The following is a 16,093-nucleotide window of genomic DNA, read 5'->3' on the forward strand; positions in this document are numbered from 1 at the left end:
ACAGTGCAAGTTAGACGTTGATTATAGTTTTAGTAATAATAATATTATAATAATATGCCACTTAGCAGACGCTTTTATCCAAAGCGACTTAGTCATGCGTGCATACATTTTTACATATGGGTGGTCCCGGGGTTCGAACCCACTACCCTGGCGTTACAAGCGCCGTGCTCTACCAGCTGAGCTACAGAGGACCAGAGGACCACTGAGAAGTCATGTAAGGCTGAACCATGACCAGATGCTCCAGATCCTACAGGGAATGTTGCATTTCTTCACATAATGAAGTCAAGATAGATGAATGTAGTTTATTATTATATTTAACATAATTGTTTGCTAATTTCCACACCCTTACAAATGTTGACTCATCCAGTTCATGGGGATTTTCACCACACTACACTGATCATCTAGTTTTGGAGAGGACAGCCCGCCGGTAGGAATCCCCCTGCAGACAGAATCACAAGAGTCGGAGCCTAAATCAGTAAAAGCCAATATTATCCAGTGCTGTTTCATATATCACAATATTTGATGTTCAATCTAGGAATACCTAAATAGAAACCTAGAACTGACATTTCTTATTCAGACCAACCTGGCAAACTTCATTCCCCCTCGTCAGTTGATGTTGAATTCAGGAACAACTCTATGTATCTCTCTTCTGCACAGAAAAAGAAACGGGTTCAGGGTAGGGTGACCACGTTTGAAATACCCAAATGCGGGACAACAGGATGATTTAGCCTACATGAATACAAAATAATTACTACAGGTTAATTTGTTTGTTTTAACTACAAATTCAACACCACAATATATATTTTTTTACATTTTAATCAAAACAAAAGCAATTCTCATTTAACAAATTCAACATTAGACTCCTAAACTGCCCTCGCAGGTAGTTCACCCTGTGAACGGGGTTTGTAACTCATGTTGTTATACTTTAACAGAGTTAGGTAGGTTGGAAGCTTGTGTAGTAGAGCTTTGGAATAATGAAGTGATCTACGGGACTTTAAAGAGTGACTGCCTTTAAAAAGCAATTCATCCCTTTGAAAATGGCATCTACAGCATCTCATATCTCAAATATTTATTCTAGTGTCAAACTTGACTAAAGCGTAAATAGGTTAATTTTGGTCATAAATCAGTCTTGTCTAAAACGGAGTTTGGAACATCCATGCGCCACAACGGAGGTTGGGTTTTGATTTGACGATGTCCATTTGCCCACTAACATGGGGTGAACAGCTGTGGCGATTGCTCTCTATCCACTAGCATAGACAGTGAGACAGACCTGCTCAGCTATTTATTTTTTTAACTTGAAAAAATACTGCGCCAAACACCTTTAGATGTAAAACAACTCAAACATCCTCTGCAAAAAAAACGTCAACATATATTACAGATTTCTTGAGTTATCTTAGATTCATTCTGGGGATTTTGAGGAAGTGAAATAGGCTTCCGCGTCTACAGTATCTCATGGGGGGACAAACATCATTAACCAAACGCGGAATTGGTCAGGAAACACACCTCCAAGACAGAAATCTAGTTTTCCTAATGAGCAACAGAAAAGGAAGAGGTGCCCATCGGTTTGTTCAGTGGCTCTTTAATGAAGCCAACCTTTAGATAATGGAACCGCAGGTACACTCCTCTTTTGCTGAGCTCACACAACATCTGGTGATGCAGAAATCATAGACCACATTTTTATGAAAATCTGGGAATATATGGCCACGGAAATATTTCTGGTTGTTGTCAGTGAACGTAAAACAGTTCAAATATGTTGAATGAGCAACTAATGAGCATAAAGAGCCTCACAAATTTGACAAAATTATCTTTCAGTCTAATACGGCTGTTTAGTTACTCCTGTAGCTTTTCGTTAGAAGCAAGCTTTTTGTAAGTAGCTAGTTTACCCACTGACCTCTGCAAGTTTAGCCCGAAAGGATTTGACAAATGTGATTGGTTGACGATATGACCCTGCTCAGAATATCAGACAAAGGGGCGAAAATGGGGGACTGTTCCGCAATTATCCAGGACATGTGGTCACCCTAGTTCAGGGTGACATTCTGCTTCTAGGAGTATACAGCATTATACAGTGCATTCAGAAGGTTTTCAGACCCCTTGACTTTTTCCACATTTTGTTACGTTACAGCCTTATTCTAAAATGGATAAAATTATTTTTTCCCCCCTTAATCTACACACAATACCCCATAATGACAACGCAAAAACAGGTTTTTAGAAATGTTTGTAAATGTATTGCAAATAAAAACTGAAATATAACATTTACATAAGTATTCTGACCCTTTACTCAGTACTTTGTTGAAGCACCTTTGGCAGCGATTACAGCATTGATTCTTCTTGGGTATGACGCTACAAGCTTGGCACATCTGTATTTGGGGAGTTTCTCCCATTCTTCTCTGCAGATCCTCTCAAGCTCTGTCAGGTTGGATGGGGAGCGTCACTGCACAGATATTTTCAGGTCTCTCTAGAGATGTTCGACCGGGTTCAAGTCTGGGCTCTGGCTGGGCCACTCAAGGACATTCAGAGACTTGTCCCGAAGCCACTCCTGCTTGTCTTGGCTCTGTGCTTAGGGTTGTTGTCCTGTTGGAACCACCACCATGCTTCACCGTAGGGATGGTGCCAGGTTTCCTCCAGACATGAAGCTTGGTATTCGGCCAAAGAGTTCAATCTTGGTTTCATCAGACCAGAGAATCTTGTTTCTCATGGTCTGTGAGTCTTTAGGTGCCCTTTGGCAAACTCCAAGCGGGCTGTCATGTGCCTTTTACTGAGGAGTGGCTTCTGTCTGGCCACTCTACCATAAAGGCCTGATTGGTGGAGTGCTGCAGAGATGGTTGTCCTTCTGGAAGGTTCTCCCATCTCCACATAGGAACTCTGGAGCTCTGTCAGAGTGACCATCGGGTTCTTGGTCACCTCCCTGACCCAGTCCCTTCTCCCCCGATTGCTCAGTTTGGCCGGGCGGCCAGCTCTAGGAAGAGTCTTAAATGGAAGATGTTTGGAACCACTAAGAATGATGGAGGCCACTGTGTTCTTGGGGACCTTCAATGCTGCAGAAATGTTTTGGTACCCTTCTCCAGATCTGTGCCTTGACACAATCCTGTCTCGGAGCTCTACGAACAATTCCTTCGACCTCATGGCTTGGTTTTTGCTCTGATATGCACTGTCAACTGTGGGACCTTATATAGACAGGTGTGCCTTTCCAAATCATGTCCAATCAATTGAATTTACCACATTTGGACTCCAATCAAGTTGTAGAAACATCTCAAGGATGATCAATGGAAACAGGATGCACCTGAGCTCAATTTCGAGTCTCATAGCAAAGGGTCTGAATACTTATGTAAATAAGGGATTTATGTTTTTTTTTATTTTGAAAACATTTGCTAAAATGTCTTAAAACCAGTTTTCGCTTTGTCATTATGGGGTATTGTGTGTAGATTGATGAGGATTTTTATTCCTTTAATCCATTTTAGAATAAGGCTGTAACGTAACAGAATGTGGAAAAAGTAAAGGGGTCTGAATACTTTCAGAATCCACTGTATAGAGTATAGACAATCAGTCATATATATAGACAGACGTACGCATGTGTGCCTTGTCCCGGGTCATGGCTGAGACGGCGTCTTGGTGTGACGTGAAGTACACATCAGCCTCTCCGCTGGCCCTCCCGTCTGGACCGAACTCGACCAGAATCCTAGACAGCGCTAGAGGAGAGAAGAACTGACAGAACACTGATCAAAGTTCTGAATCTCGAGTGTTACAGAAAGGCATCGTTTGTTCAAACTTCTCTGATGCTAGTTAAGCCCGGTCTCGCTCTGAGACAGCCCGGTAGTGGAAACCATGCTAATAATACCTGAACGATGTCATCTCCTGTGGCTTGGAAGGGCAGTCCTCTCATGTGAACAAAGTGTTCGGACATAGAAGATACCTGACGAGACCCTGAAACAAACAACAACCATGGAACATCCATCTATACATCTACCCCTCCAGTCCAATCAATGATAAACGACATGACACTATACATTTTAAGAAAACAGTGGGTCTCTCCATGTCTGGGGGGGGCTGTGATGTCTGTCTGTCTCTCCATGTCTGGGGGGCTGTGCTGCAGGTCTGTCTGTCTGTCTGTCTGTCTGTCTGACCATGTCTGGGGGGCTGTGCTGCAGGCCTGTCTGTCTGTCTGTCTGTCTGTCTGTCTCACCATGTCTGGGGGGCTGTGCTGCAGGTCTGTCTGTCTGTCTGTCTGTCTGTCTCACCATGTCTGGGGGGCTGTGCTGCAGGTCTGTCTGCCTGTCTGTCTGTCTGTCTCACCATGTCTGGGGGGCTGTGCTGCAGGTCTGTCTGGTTGACTCCGTCTGGAGTCTCTGCCCTCCTCAACAGACTCTGTCTTCTTCCGACCTCCAACCTCACTCCTCCTACTGGGGAACACCTCGATGTACCTGGTGACACGGTCACATGGTCAGGACACGGTCAAGACATGATCATGGGTAAAGGTCAAGGTCGGAGGATCCGTTGCTAAAGAGTCTAGTGGCAGCACTGAACTGAAACGTGGATTTATTGATAAGCAAATGGAATCCATTGAAAGCTGTTGAATGTTCTGAGTTCTTAACCTTCTACAGTCTAAGCCCTGTAGAGTGGGGGGTTATATTAAGCTAACAAATGGAATTGTTTTAAGAAGGTCATACCAAGGATCATTTAACTATTTGATTTGGAATTTTAAGACCCCTTGAAGTATCAAAAAATATTTGATGGGCCTCCCGAGGGCGTCAGTTGAACGGTGTTTCCTCCGACACATTGGTGCAGCTGGCTTCCGGGTTAAGCGAGCGGGTGTTAAGAAGCGCGGTTTGGCAGGTCGTGTTTCGGAGGACGCGTGACTTGACCTTTGCCTCCCGAGACTGATGGGGAGTTGCAGGGATGAGAGGGTTAGTTAGATCCTAATTACGAAATTGGGGAGAGAAGGGGGTAAAAATCACAACAACAAAAAATATATACAGTTGAAGTCGGAAGTTTACATACACCTTAGCCAAATACATTTAAACTCAGTTTTTCACAATTCCTGACATTTAATCCTAGTAAAAATTCCCTTTCTTAGGTCAGTTAGGATCACCACTTTATTTTAAGAATGTGAAATGTCAGAATAATAGTAGAGAGAATGATTTATTTCAGCTTTTATTTCTTTCATCACATTCCCAGTGGGTCAGAAGTTTACATACACACAATTAGTATTTGGTAGCATTGCCTTTAAATTGTTTAACTTGGGTCAAACGTTTCGGGTAGCCTTCCACAAGCTTCCCACAATAAATTGGGTGAATTTTGGCCCATTCCTCCTGACAGAGCTGGTGTAACTGAGTCAGGTTTGTAGGCCTCCTTGCTCGCACACGCTTTTTCAGTTCTGCCCACAAATGTTCTATAGGATTATGGTCAGGGCTTTGTGATGGCCACTCCAATACCGTCAAGTTCTTCCACACCGATCTCGACAAACCATTTCTGTATGGACCTCGCTTTGTGCAGGGGGGCATTCCCATGTTGAAACATCAGTCAGGAAGTTAAAGCTTGGTCGCAAATGGGTCTTCCAAATCGACAATGACTTCAAGCATACTTCCAAAGTTGTGGCAAAATGGCTTAAGGACAACAAAGTCAAGGTATTGGAGTGGCCATCACAAAGCCCTGACCTCAATCCTATAGAACATTTGTGGGCAGAACTGAAAAAGCGTGTGCGAGCCAGGAGGCCTACAAACCTGACTCAGTTACACCAGCTCTGTCAGGAGGAATGGGCCAAAATTCACCCAACTTATTGTATAGATGGGAGGTGTTGAATAGAGCTGAAGGATGGGACTAATAACAACAACTAATAACAACTAGATAACTAATGTAAAACATACTGTGTCCATAATAAGTATATAGGTTATAGGTTGAGAGCTTTTGTGAAAGAGCACAGTTAGAAAGATATGGCATATAGAACCGGATGGACATCATGAAAATGATCGGAGAGGTTGAGGGTAGAGGAAGTTCAGGAGTAAAAACAAACAAAATAGAATTATTGTAAAATTGACTGTGTCCATAAAATGTATATAGTATGTATAAGCTGGAAGTAGAGGCCTAAGCATTGTTGTTCACTAGTTTACTCCAATTAGGGAAGGGATGGTGGGGTTGGAAAGTAATAAAGGGAAATATATATATTTTAAAGGAAATGTACATGTATATATATGTATATATATATATATATATATATATATATATATATATTTGCGAGAAGAAAAAAAACATATGGGGGATTGGAAGTGATGCAGACAATTACATTGATGGAAGTTACAATCTATCTGCAATATTAAAGCTGATCTACCCCTAAAAAAAGTAAAAAAATAACTGAAATAAATCATTCGCTCTACTATTATTCTGACATTTCACATTCTTAAAATAAAGTGGTGATCCTAACTGACCTAAGACAGGGAATTTTTACTAGGATTAAATGTCAGGAATTGTGAAAAACTGAGTTTAAATGTATTTGGCTAAGGTGTATGTAAACTTCCGACTTCAACTGTACATTCTAGACGATTCTGTGCTTCCAACTTTGTGGCAACAGTTTGGGGAAGGCCCTTTTCTGTTTCAACATGGGAATGCCCCGTGCACAAAGCGAGGTCCATACAGAAATGCTTTGTCAAGATCGGTGTGGAAGAACTTGACTGGCCTGCAACGAGCCCTGACCTCGACCCCATTAGACACCTTTGGGATGAATTGGAACGCCGACTGCGAGCCAGGCCTAGTCGCCCAACATCAGTGCCCGACCTCACTAATGCTCTTGTGGCTGAATGGAAGCAAGTCCCCGCAGCAATGTTCCAACATCTAGTGGAAAGCCTTCCCAGAAGAGTGGAGGCTGTCATAGCAGCAAAGGGGGGACCAACTCCATATTAATGTCCAGGATTTTGGAATGAGATGTTCGACGTGCAGGTGTCCACATACTTTTGGTCATGTAGTGTATCTCTAGCTTAAACTGGAAATATTTTAATGGGGATTTTTTTTGTATTATGCTAATTAGATTTCAGCAGAAATCAACTCCAGGGGGTTAAAGTGATGAGTGTTCCTACCTGTTTCCGATGACTTCTCTGTCTCTGGTCAGGGCCTTGTCAGCCTGCTCCTGGGTTAGGAACTGAACATAGGCCTCCCCGGAGTTCCTCCCTCTGTGGTCCGTTACTAGAGTGACCCCGTCCTCCACCACATCCAGGCCTGAAAGGAGACAGAAGGAGCAGCTTCAGAACCTGGGACATGATTGGTTGGTTCATCCCCCTGGTTCCATACTGTATTAATTCCATACTTTTAGATGTGTGTATTGTTGTGTATTGTTGTGTATTGTTGTGTATTGTTGTGTATTGTTGTGTATTGTTGTGTATTGTTGTGTATTGTTGTGTATTGTTGTGTATTGTTAGATACTACTGCACTGTTGGAGCTAGGAACACAAGCATTTCGCTACACCTGCAATAACATCTACTAAATATGTGTATGTTAAAAATAAAATATGATTTGATGTGCTGAAACCAACTATTTTATGATTGACATGCCCTACAAGAAGAGTTGGCTACATCCCTTACAGTATGAAACCCGACCAGGAAGGGCATAACACAACAACCAAATCTGTTAAGGTAGAGTGTTTTAACTAGGCCTGTTGTTAACGGTGTCCTACCAGAGAAGAAGAGCAGGACGTCAGTCTCGGTGCAGCTGTAGGGGAGACCTCTGATCCGCACCACTCCGTCTCTGGCTGGGAGCTGAACTGACTTTTTCAAGATGGCCTCGGCATCGCTGTTGGTCACCTCAAACACTGCAGGAGAAGAAGACAAATATATATATATTATATATATATAGTACCTTCTATATAGCCTGGTCCCAGGTCCTGTCTGTCTATAGTACCTTCTATATAGCCTGGTCCCAGGTCCTGTCTGTCTATAGTACCTTCTATATAGCCTGGTCCCAGGTCCTGTCTGTCTATAGTACCTTCTATATAGCCTGGTCCCAGGTCCTGTCTGTCTATAGTACCTTCTATATAGCCTGGTCCCAGGTCCCAGGTCCTGTCTGTCTATAGTACCTTCTATATAGCCTGGTCCCAGGTCCTGTCTGTCTATAGTACCTTCTATATAGCCTGGTCCCAGGTCCTGTCTGTCTATAGTACCTTCTATATAGCCTGGTCCCAGGTCCTGTCTGTCTATAGTACCTTCTATATAGCCTGGACCCAGGTCCTGTCTGTCTATAGTACCTTCTATATAGCGTGGTCCCAGGTCCTGTCTGTCTATAGTACCTTCTATATAGCCTGGTCCCAGGTCCTGTCTGTCTATAGTACCTTCTATATAGCGTGGTCCCAGGTCCTGTCTGTCTATAGTACCTTCTATATAGCCTGGTCCCAGGTCCTGTCTGTCTATAGTACCTTCTATATAGCCTGGTCCCAGGTCCTGTCTGTCTATAGTACCTTCTATATAGCCTGGTCCCAGGTCCTGTCTGTCTATAGTACCTTCTATATAGCCTGGTCCCAGGTCCTGTCTGTCTATAGTACCTTCTATATAGCCTGGTCCCAGGTCCTGTCTGTCTATAGTACCTTCTATATAGCCTGGTCCCAGGTCCTGTCTGTCTATAGTACCTTCTATATAGCGTGGTCCCAGGTCCTGTCTGTCTATAGTACCTTCTATATAGCCTGGTCCCAGGTCCTGTCTGTCTATAGTACCTTCTATATAGCCTGGACCCAGGTCCTGTCTGTCTATAGTACCTTCTATATAGCGTGGTCCCAGGTCCTGTCTGTCTATAGTACCTTCTATATAGCCTGGTCCCAGGTCCTGTCTGTCTATAGTACCTTCTATATAGCCTGGTCCCAGGTCCTGTCTGTCTATAGTACCTTCTATATAGCCTGGTCCCAGGTCCTGTCTGTCTATAGTACCTTCTATATAGCCTGGTCCCAGGTCCTGTCTGTCTATAGTACCTTCTATATAGCCTGGTCCCAGGTCCTGTCTGTCTATAGTACCTTCTATATAGCCTGGTCCCAGGTCCTGTCTGTCTATAGTACCTTCTATATAGCCTGGTCCCAGGTCCCAGGTCCTGTCTGTCTATAGTACCTTCTATATAGCCTGGTCCCAGGTACTGTCTGTCTATAGTACCTTCTATATAGCCTGGTCCCAGGTCCTGTCTGTCTATAGTACCTTCTATATAGCCTGGTCCCAGGTCCTGTCTGTCTATAGTACCTTCTATATAGCCTGGTCCCAGGTCCTGTCTGTCTATAGTACCTTCTATAGCCTGGTCCCAGGTCCTGTCTGTCTATAGTACCTTCTATATAGCCTGGTCCCAGGTCCTGTCTGTCTATAGTACCTTCTATATAGCCTGGTCCCAGGTCCTGTCTGTCTATAGTACCTTCTATATAGCCTGGTCCCAGGTCCTGTCTGTCTATAGTACCTTCTATATAGCCTGGTCCCAGGTCCTGTCTGTCTATAGTACCTTCTATATAGCCTGGTCCCAGGTCCTGTCTGTCTATAGTACCTTCTATATAGCCTGGTCCCAGGTCCTGTCTGTCTATAGTACCTTCTATATAGCCTGGTCCCAGGTCCTGTCTGTCTATAGTACCTTCTATATAGCCTGGTCCCAGGTCCTGTCTGTCTATAGTACCTTCTATATAGCCTGGTCCCAGGTCCCAGGTCCTGTCTGTCTATAGTACCTTCTATATAGCCTGGTCCCAGGTACTGTCTGTCTATAGTACCTTCTATATAGCCTGGTCCCAGGTCCTGTCTGTCTATAGTACCTTCTATATAGCCTGGTCCCAGGTCCTGTCTGTCTATAGTACCTTCTATATAGCCTGGTCCCAGGTACTGTCTGTCTATAGTACCTTCTATATAGCCTGGTCCCAGGTCCTGTCTGTCTATAGTACCTTCTATATAGCCTGGTCCCAGGTCCTGTCTGTCTATAGTACCTTCTATATAGCCTGGTCCCAGGTCCTGTCTGTCTATAGTACCTTCTATATAGCGTGGTCCCAGGTCCTGTCTGTCTATAGTACCTTCTATATAGCCTGGTCCCAGGTCCTGTCTGTCTATAGTACCTTCTATATAGCCTGGTCCCAGGTCCTGTCTGTCTATAGTACCTTCTATATAGCCTGGTCCCAGGTCCTGTCTGTCTATAGTACCTTCTATATAGCCTGGTCCCAGGTCCTGTCTGTCTATAGTACCTTCTATATAGCCTGGTCCCAGGTCCTGTCTGTCTATAGTACCTTCTATATAGCCTGGTCCCAGGTCCTGTCTGTCTATAGTACCTTCTATATAGCCTGGTCCCAGGTCCTGTCTGTCTATAGTACCTTCTATATAGCGTGGTCCCAGGTCCTGTCTGTCTATAGTACCTTCTATATAGCCTGGTCCCAGGTCCTGTCTGTCTATAGTACCTTCTTATAGCCTGGTCCCAGGTACTGTCTGTCTATAGTACCTTCTATATAGCCTGGTCCCAGGTCCTGTCTGTCTATAGTACCTTCTATATAGCCTGGTCCCAGGTCCTGTCTGTCTATAGTACCTTCTATATAGCCTGGTCCCAGGTCCTGTCTGTCTATAGTACCTTCTATATAGCCTGGTCCCAGGTCCTGTCTGTCTATAGTACCTTCTATATAGCCTGGTCCCAGGTCCTGTCTGTCTATAGTACCTTCTATATAGCGTGGTCCCAGGTCCTGTCTGTCTATAGTACCTTCTATATAGCCTGGTCCCAGGTCCTGTCTGTCTATAGTACCTTCTATATAGCCTGGTCCCAGGTCCTGTCTGTCTATAGTACCTTCTATATAGCGTGGTCCCAGGTCCTGTCTGTCTATAGTACCTTCTATATAGCCTGGTCCCAGGTCCTGTCTGTCTATAGTACCTTCTATATAGCCTGGTCCCAGGTCCTGTCTGTCTATAGTACCTTCTATATAGCCTGGTCCCAGGTCCTGTCTGTCTATAGTACCTTCTATATAGCCTGGTCCCAGGTCCTGTCTGTCTATAGTACCTTCTATATAGCGTGGTCCCTGGTCCCAGGTCCTGTCTGTCTATAGTACCTTCTATATAGCCTGGTCCCAGGTCCTGTCTGTCTATAGTACCTTCTATATAGCGTGGTCCCAGGTCCTGTCTGTCTATAGTACCTTCTATATAGCCTGGTCCCAGGTCCTGTCTGTCTATAGTACCTTCTATATAGCCTGGTCCCAGGTCCTGTCTGTCTATAGTACCTTCTATATAGCCTGGTCCCAGGTCCTGTCTGTCTATAGTACCTTCTATATAGCCTGGTCCCAGGTCCTGTCTGTCTATAGTACCTTCTATATAGCCTGGTCCCAGGTCCTGTCTGTCTATAGTACCTTCTATATAGCCTGGTCCCAGGTCCTGTCTGTCTATAGTACCTTCTATATAGCCTGGTCCCAGGTCCTGTCTGTCTATAGTACCTTCTATATAGCCTGGTCCCAGGTCCTGTCTGTCTATAGTACCTTCTATATAGCCTGGTCCCAGGTCCTGTCTGTCTATAGTACCTTCTATATAGCCTGGTCCCAGGTCCTGTCTGTCTATAGTACCTTCTATATAGCCTGGTCCCAGGTCCTGTCTGTCTATAGTACCTTCTATATAGCCTGGTCCCAGGTCCTGTCTGTCTATAGTACCTTCTATATAGCCTGGTCCCAGGTCCTGTCTGTCTATAGTACCTTCTATATAGCCTGGTCCCAGGTCCCAGGTCCTGTCTGTCTATAGTACCTTCTATATAGCCTGGTCCCAGGTACTGTCTGTCTATAGTACCTTCTATATAGCCTGGTCCCAGGTCCTGTCTGTCTATAGTACCTTCTATATAGCCTGGTCCCAGGTCCTGTCTGTCTATAGTACCTTCTATATAGCCTGGTCCCAGGTACTGTCTGTCTATAGTACCTTCTATATAGCCTGGTCCCAGGTCCTGTCTGTCTATAGTACCTTCTATATAGCCTGGTCCCAGGTCCTGTCTGTCTATAGTACCTTCTATAGCCTGGTCCCAGGTCCTGTCTGTCTATAGTACCTTCTATATAGCCTGGTCCCAGGTCCTGTCTGTCTATAGTACCTTCTATATAGCCTGGTCCCAGGTCCTGTCTGTCTATAGTACCTTCTATATAGCCTGGTCCCAGGTCCTGTCTGTCTATAGTACCTTCTATATAGCCTGGTCCCAGGTCCTGTCTGTCTATAGTACCTTCTATATAGCCTGGTCCCAGGTCCTGTCTGTCTATAGTACCTTCTATATAGCCTGGTCCCAGGTCCTGTCTGTCTATAGTACCTTCTATATAGCCTGGTCCCAGGTCCTGTCTGTCTATAGTACCTTCTATATAGCCTGGTCCCAGGTCCTGTCTGTCTATAGTACCTTCTATATAGCCTGGTCCCAGGTCCTGTCTGTCTATAGTACCTTCTATATAGCCTGGTCCCAGGTCCTGTCTGTCTATAGTACCTTCTATATAGCGTGGTCCCAGGTACTGTCTGTCTATAGTACCTTCTATATAGCCTGGTCCCAGGTCCTGTCTGTCTATAGTACCTTCTATATAGCGTGGTCCCTGGTCCCAGGTCCTGTCTGTCTATAGTACCTTCTATATAGCCTGGTCCCAGGTCCTGTCTGTCTATAGTACCTTCTATATAGCCTGGTCCCAGGTCCTGTCTGTCTATAGTACCTTCTATATAGCCTGGTCCCAGGTCCTGTCTGTCTATAGTACCTTCTATATAGCCTGGTCCCAGGTCCTGTCTGTCTATAGTACCTTCTATATAGCCTGGTCCCAGGTCCTGTCTGTCTATAGTACCTTCTATATAGCCTGGTCCCAGGTCCTGTCTGTCTATAGTACCTTCTATATAGCCTGGTCCCAGGTCCTGTCTGTCTATAGTACCTTCTATATAGCCTGGTCCCAGGTCCTGTCTGTCTATAGTACCTTCTATATAGCCTGGTCCCAGGTCCTGTCTGTCTATAGTACCTTCTATATAGCCTGGTCCCAGGTCCTGTCTGTCTATAGTACCTTCTATATAGCCTGGTCCCAGGTACTGTCTGTCTATAGTACCTTCTATATAGCCTGGTCCCAGGTACTGTCTGTCTATAGTACCTTCTATAGCCTGGTCCCAGGTCCTGTCTGTCTATAGTACCTTCTATATAGCCTGGTCCCAGGTCCTGTCTGTCTATAGTACCTTCTATATAGCCTGGTCCCAGGTCCTGTCTGTCTATAGTACCTTCTATATAGCCTGGTCCCAGGTCCTGTCTGTCTATAGTACCTTCTATATAGCCTGGTCCCAGGTCCTGTCTGTCTATAGTACCTTCTATATAGCCTGGTCCCAGGTCCTGTCTGTCTATAGTACCTTCTATATAGCCTGGTCCCAGGTCCTGTCTGTCTATAGTACCTTCTATATAGCCTGGTCCCAGGTCCTGTCTGTCTATAGTACCTTCTATATAGCGTGGTCCCAGGTCCTGTCTGTCTATAGTACCTTCTATATAGCCTGGTCCCAGGTCCTGTCTGTCTATAGTACCTTCTATATAGCCTGGTCCCAGGTCCTGTCTGTCTATAGTACCTTCTATATAGCGCGGTCCCAGGTCCCAGGTCCTGTCTGTCTATAGTACCTTCTATATAGCCTGGTCCCAGGTCCTGTCTGTCTATAGTACCTTCTATATAGCCTGGTCCCAGGTCCTGTCTGTCTATAGTACCTTCATATAGCCTGGTCCCAGGTCCTGTCTGTCTATAGTACCTTCTATATAGCCTGGTCCCAGGTCCTGTCTGTCTATAGTACCTTCTATATAGCCTGGTCCCAGGTCCTGTCTGTCTATAGTACCTTCTATATAGCCTGGTCCCAGGTCCTGTCTGTCTATAGTACCTTCTATATAGCCTGGTCCCAGGTCCTGTCTGTCTATAGTACCTTCTATATAGCCTGGTCCCAGGTCCTGTCTGTCTATAGTACCTTCTATATAGCCTGGTCCCAGGTCCCAGGTCCTGTCTGTCTATAGTACCTTCTATATAGCCTGGTCCCAGGTCCTGTCTGTCTATAGTACCTTCTATATAGCCTGGTCCCAGGTCCTGTCTGTCTATAGTACCTTCTATATAGCGCGGTCCCAGGTACTGTCTGTGTTTCTCCAGGGCCTTGCAGACGTCCTCTTCATGCTCCAGCTCTATAAAGGCCTGGCCGTTGGGCTTCCCGTCCCGGTTCACCGTCAGGTGGATCCCCTTCACACCGTCACGCACACGGCACTCTGGACAGTGAGAAGTAAACGTACCTATTAAGCCCACTACAATCTTAAGTGTAGACATTTCTAACATTTACTACCGTCATTTTTTTATAGGAAAATTGGGGATAAAATGAAAGATGAATCTCTCATGTGAAGCAATGACATTAGGACAACAGCAGGCCAGCACTCTGGGAGGACACGGTGGGGGAAACAGAGGACAACAGCAGGCCAGCACTCTGGGAGGACACGGTGGGGGAAACAGAGGACAACAGCAGGCCAGCACTCTGGGAGGGACACGGTGGGGGAAACAGAGGACAACAGCAGGCCAGCACTCTGGGAGGACACGGTGGGGAAACAGAGGATAACAGCAGGCCAGCACTCTGGGAGGACACGGTGGGGGAAACAGAGGATAACAGCAGGCCAGCACTCTGGGAGGACACGGTGGGGGAAACAGAGGACAACAGCAGGCCAGCACTCTGGGAGGACACGGTGGGGGAAACAGAGGATAACAGCAGGCCAGCACTCTGGGAGGACACGGTGGGGGAAACAGAGGATAACAGCAGGCCAGCACTCTGGGAGGACACGGTGGGGGGAAACAGAGGATAACAGCAGGCCAGCACTCTGGGAGGACACGGTGGGGGAAACAGAGGATAACAGCAGGCCAGCACTCTGGGAGGACACGGTGGGGGAAACAGAGGATAACAGTCAGGAGCTTTACTCAACAAAGGAAATGACATGAAGCCATGATAGACCACATAGTAAGAGGCTCTGGTAACAACTGCTCTTTCCCTGTGGTTTCTGGGTAATAGGAGTCCTCTGCAAGGAAGCAGCAACAACCGTGGTCTGACAGTCTGAAACCTTAACAAGCTGGCACGTCTCCGTCTTTTCTACAATAATGACGCGATTCCTTCGGGCCGGTTTCCCGGACACAGATTAAGCCTAGTTCTGGAGTTAAAAAACATGCTCAACGGAGAATCTCGACTAGGCTTAATCTGTATCTGGGAAACCGGCCCCTTCAGTTTTATGAGCATGTTCTGAACAGAGCTGTCCGGAGGGCTTACCAGAGAAGAACTGCATGAGATCGTCAGTGGTACAGGACCACGGAAGTCCTTTAGCTCTGATGATAAAAACCTCCTTCTTCTCCGGCCCTGGGTTAGAGTTGTAGTCTGGTAGAGGTGGGTAGTCATCATCTTTGACGGGGGCCTCTGCCTATTGCACAACAGGGTTTAAGTTATGACATTCATATCTATATTTCTACCATATAAAATGGACTGACAGCAGGATACATTTTCATACAACGAGTAGCAGCAGCACACAGACACCAACCTCTGAGTGTAGCCCGTGTTGGGACTGCAGCGTGTAGAGGCTGTGAAGCCGGGGTTTCAGTGCGGCGGTCCAGTGGTGATGGAACCGCGGACGGCCACATCGCTCCGTCCCTGCGGCACTACTCTGCGACAGCAGGCTCTTGGACGCCTGTCTCCCCACCACAGAGCGACGTAAGGCAAACAACAAGGACCTACAGTTCCCAGACATCTTATCAAACCTGTTATTGAGCAATGCTCCGACTTCAAATGTGACGAACCGGTTTGACAGAAGTACAAAACCCACGTTCACCGCAGTAATTGCAACACTTAAAGAAATTGAAAGGTGCGGGTCTATAAGCTCCTCTTTACGGCAAGAAAACACACGCTGGCCAAGGACAGTAGTTTGTCAAAAGGTCAAAGTGAATTGTAGTCAACAAAATGAGTATTTCTCCAGCTGCGTTATGGAATATGGAAATATCGCCGTCTAGTGGTTAGGCGGACTCATAACATTTTCTAGTGGCGCTCAGATGACACCTAGTGGTCAAAATAGGGGACTGTCCCTGGTCCCCCTGTATGTCCACTTCAAAACAGAACAGGAAAAATAAGAAACAGGTCAGGGATAAGAATAAGAATACATA

General features: G+C 45.7%; 1 protein-coding gene across 1 annotated transcript; it reads right to left on the reverse strand.

Annotated features, from left to right (window-relative positions):
- Window positions 1-288: 288 nt before the first annotated feature.
- Window positions 289-15,882, reverse strand: grsf1 (G-rich RNA sequence binding factor 1). The gene is made up of 10 exons (XM_041835942.2): window positions 15,478-15,882; window positions 15,213-15,360; window positions 14,020-14,175; window positions 7,658-7,792; window positions 7,065-7,203; window positions 4,291-4,418; window positions 3,836-3,921; window positions 3,567-3,702; window positions 584-649; window positions 289-439 (listed from the first exon to the last, which is right to left on the reverse strand). Exons 1-9 carry the CDS (start codon window positions 15,682-15,684, stop codon window positions 594-596), a joined length of 1,191 nt encoding a protein of 396 aa, XP_041691876.1. The 5' UTR covers window positions 15,685-15,882; the 3' UTR covers window positions 289-439; window positions 584-593.
- Between the last annotated feature and the right edge of the window lie 211 nt (window positions 15,883-16,093).

This window comes from Coregonus clupeaformis, unplaced genomic scaffold, assembly GCF_020615455.1.
Source record: "Coregonus clupeaformis isolate EN_2021a unplaced genomic scaffold, ASM2061545v1 scaf0002, whole genome shotgun sequence".
Lineage (NCBI taxonomy): Eukaryota > Metazoa > Chordata > Actinopteri > Salmoniformes > Salmonidae > Coregonus > Coregonus clupeaformis.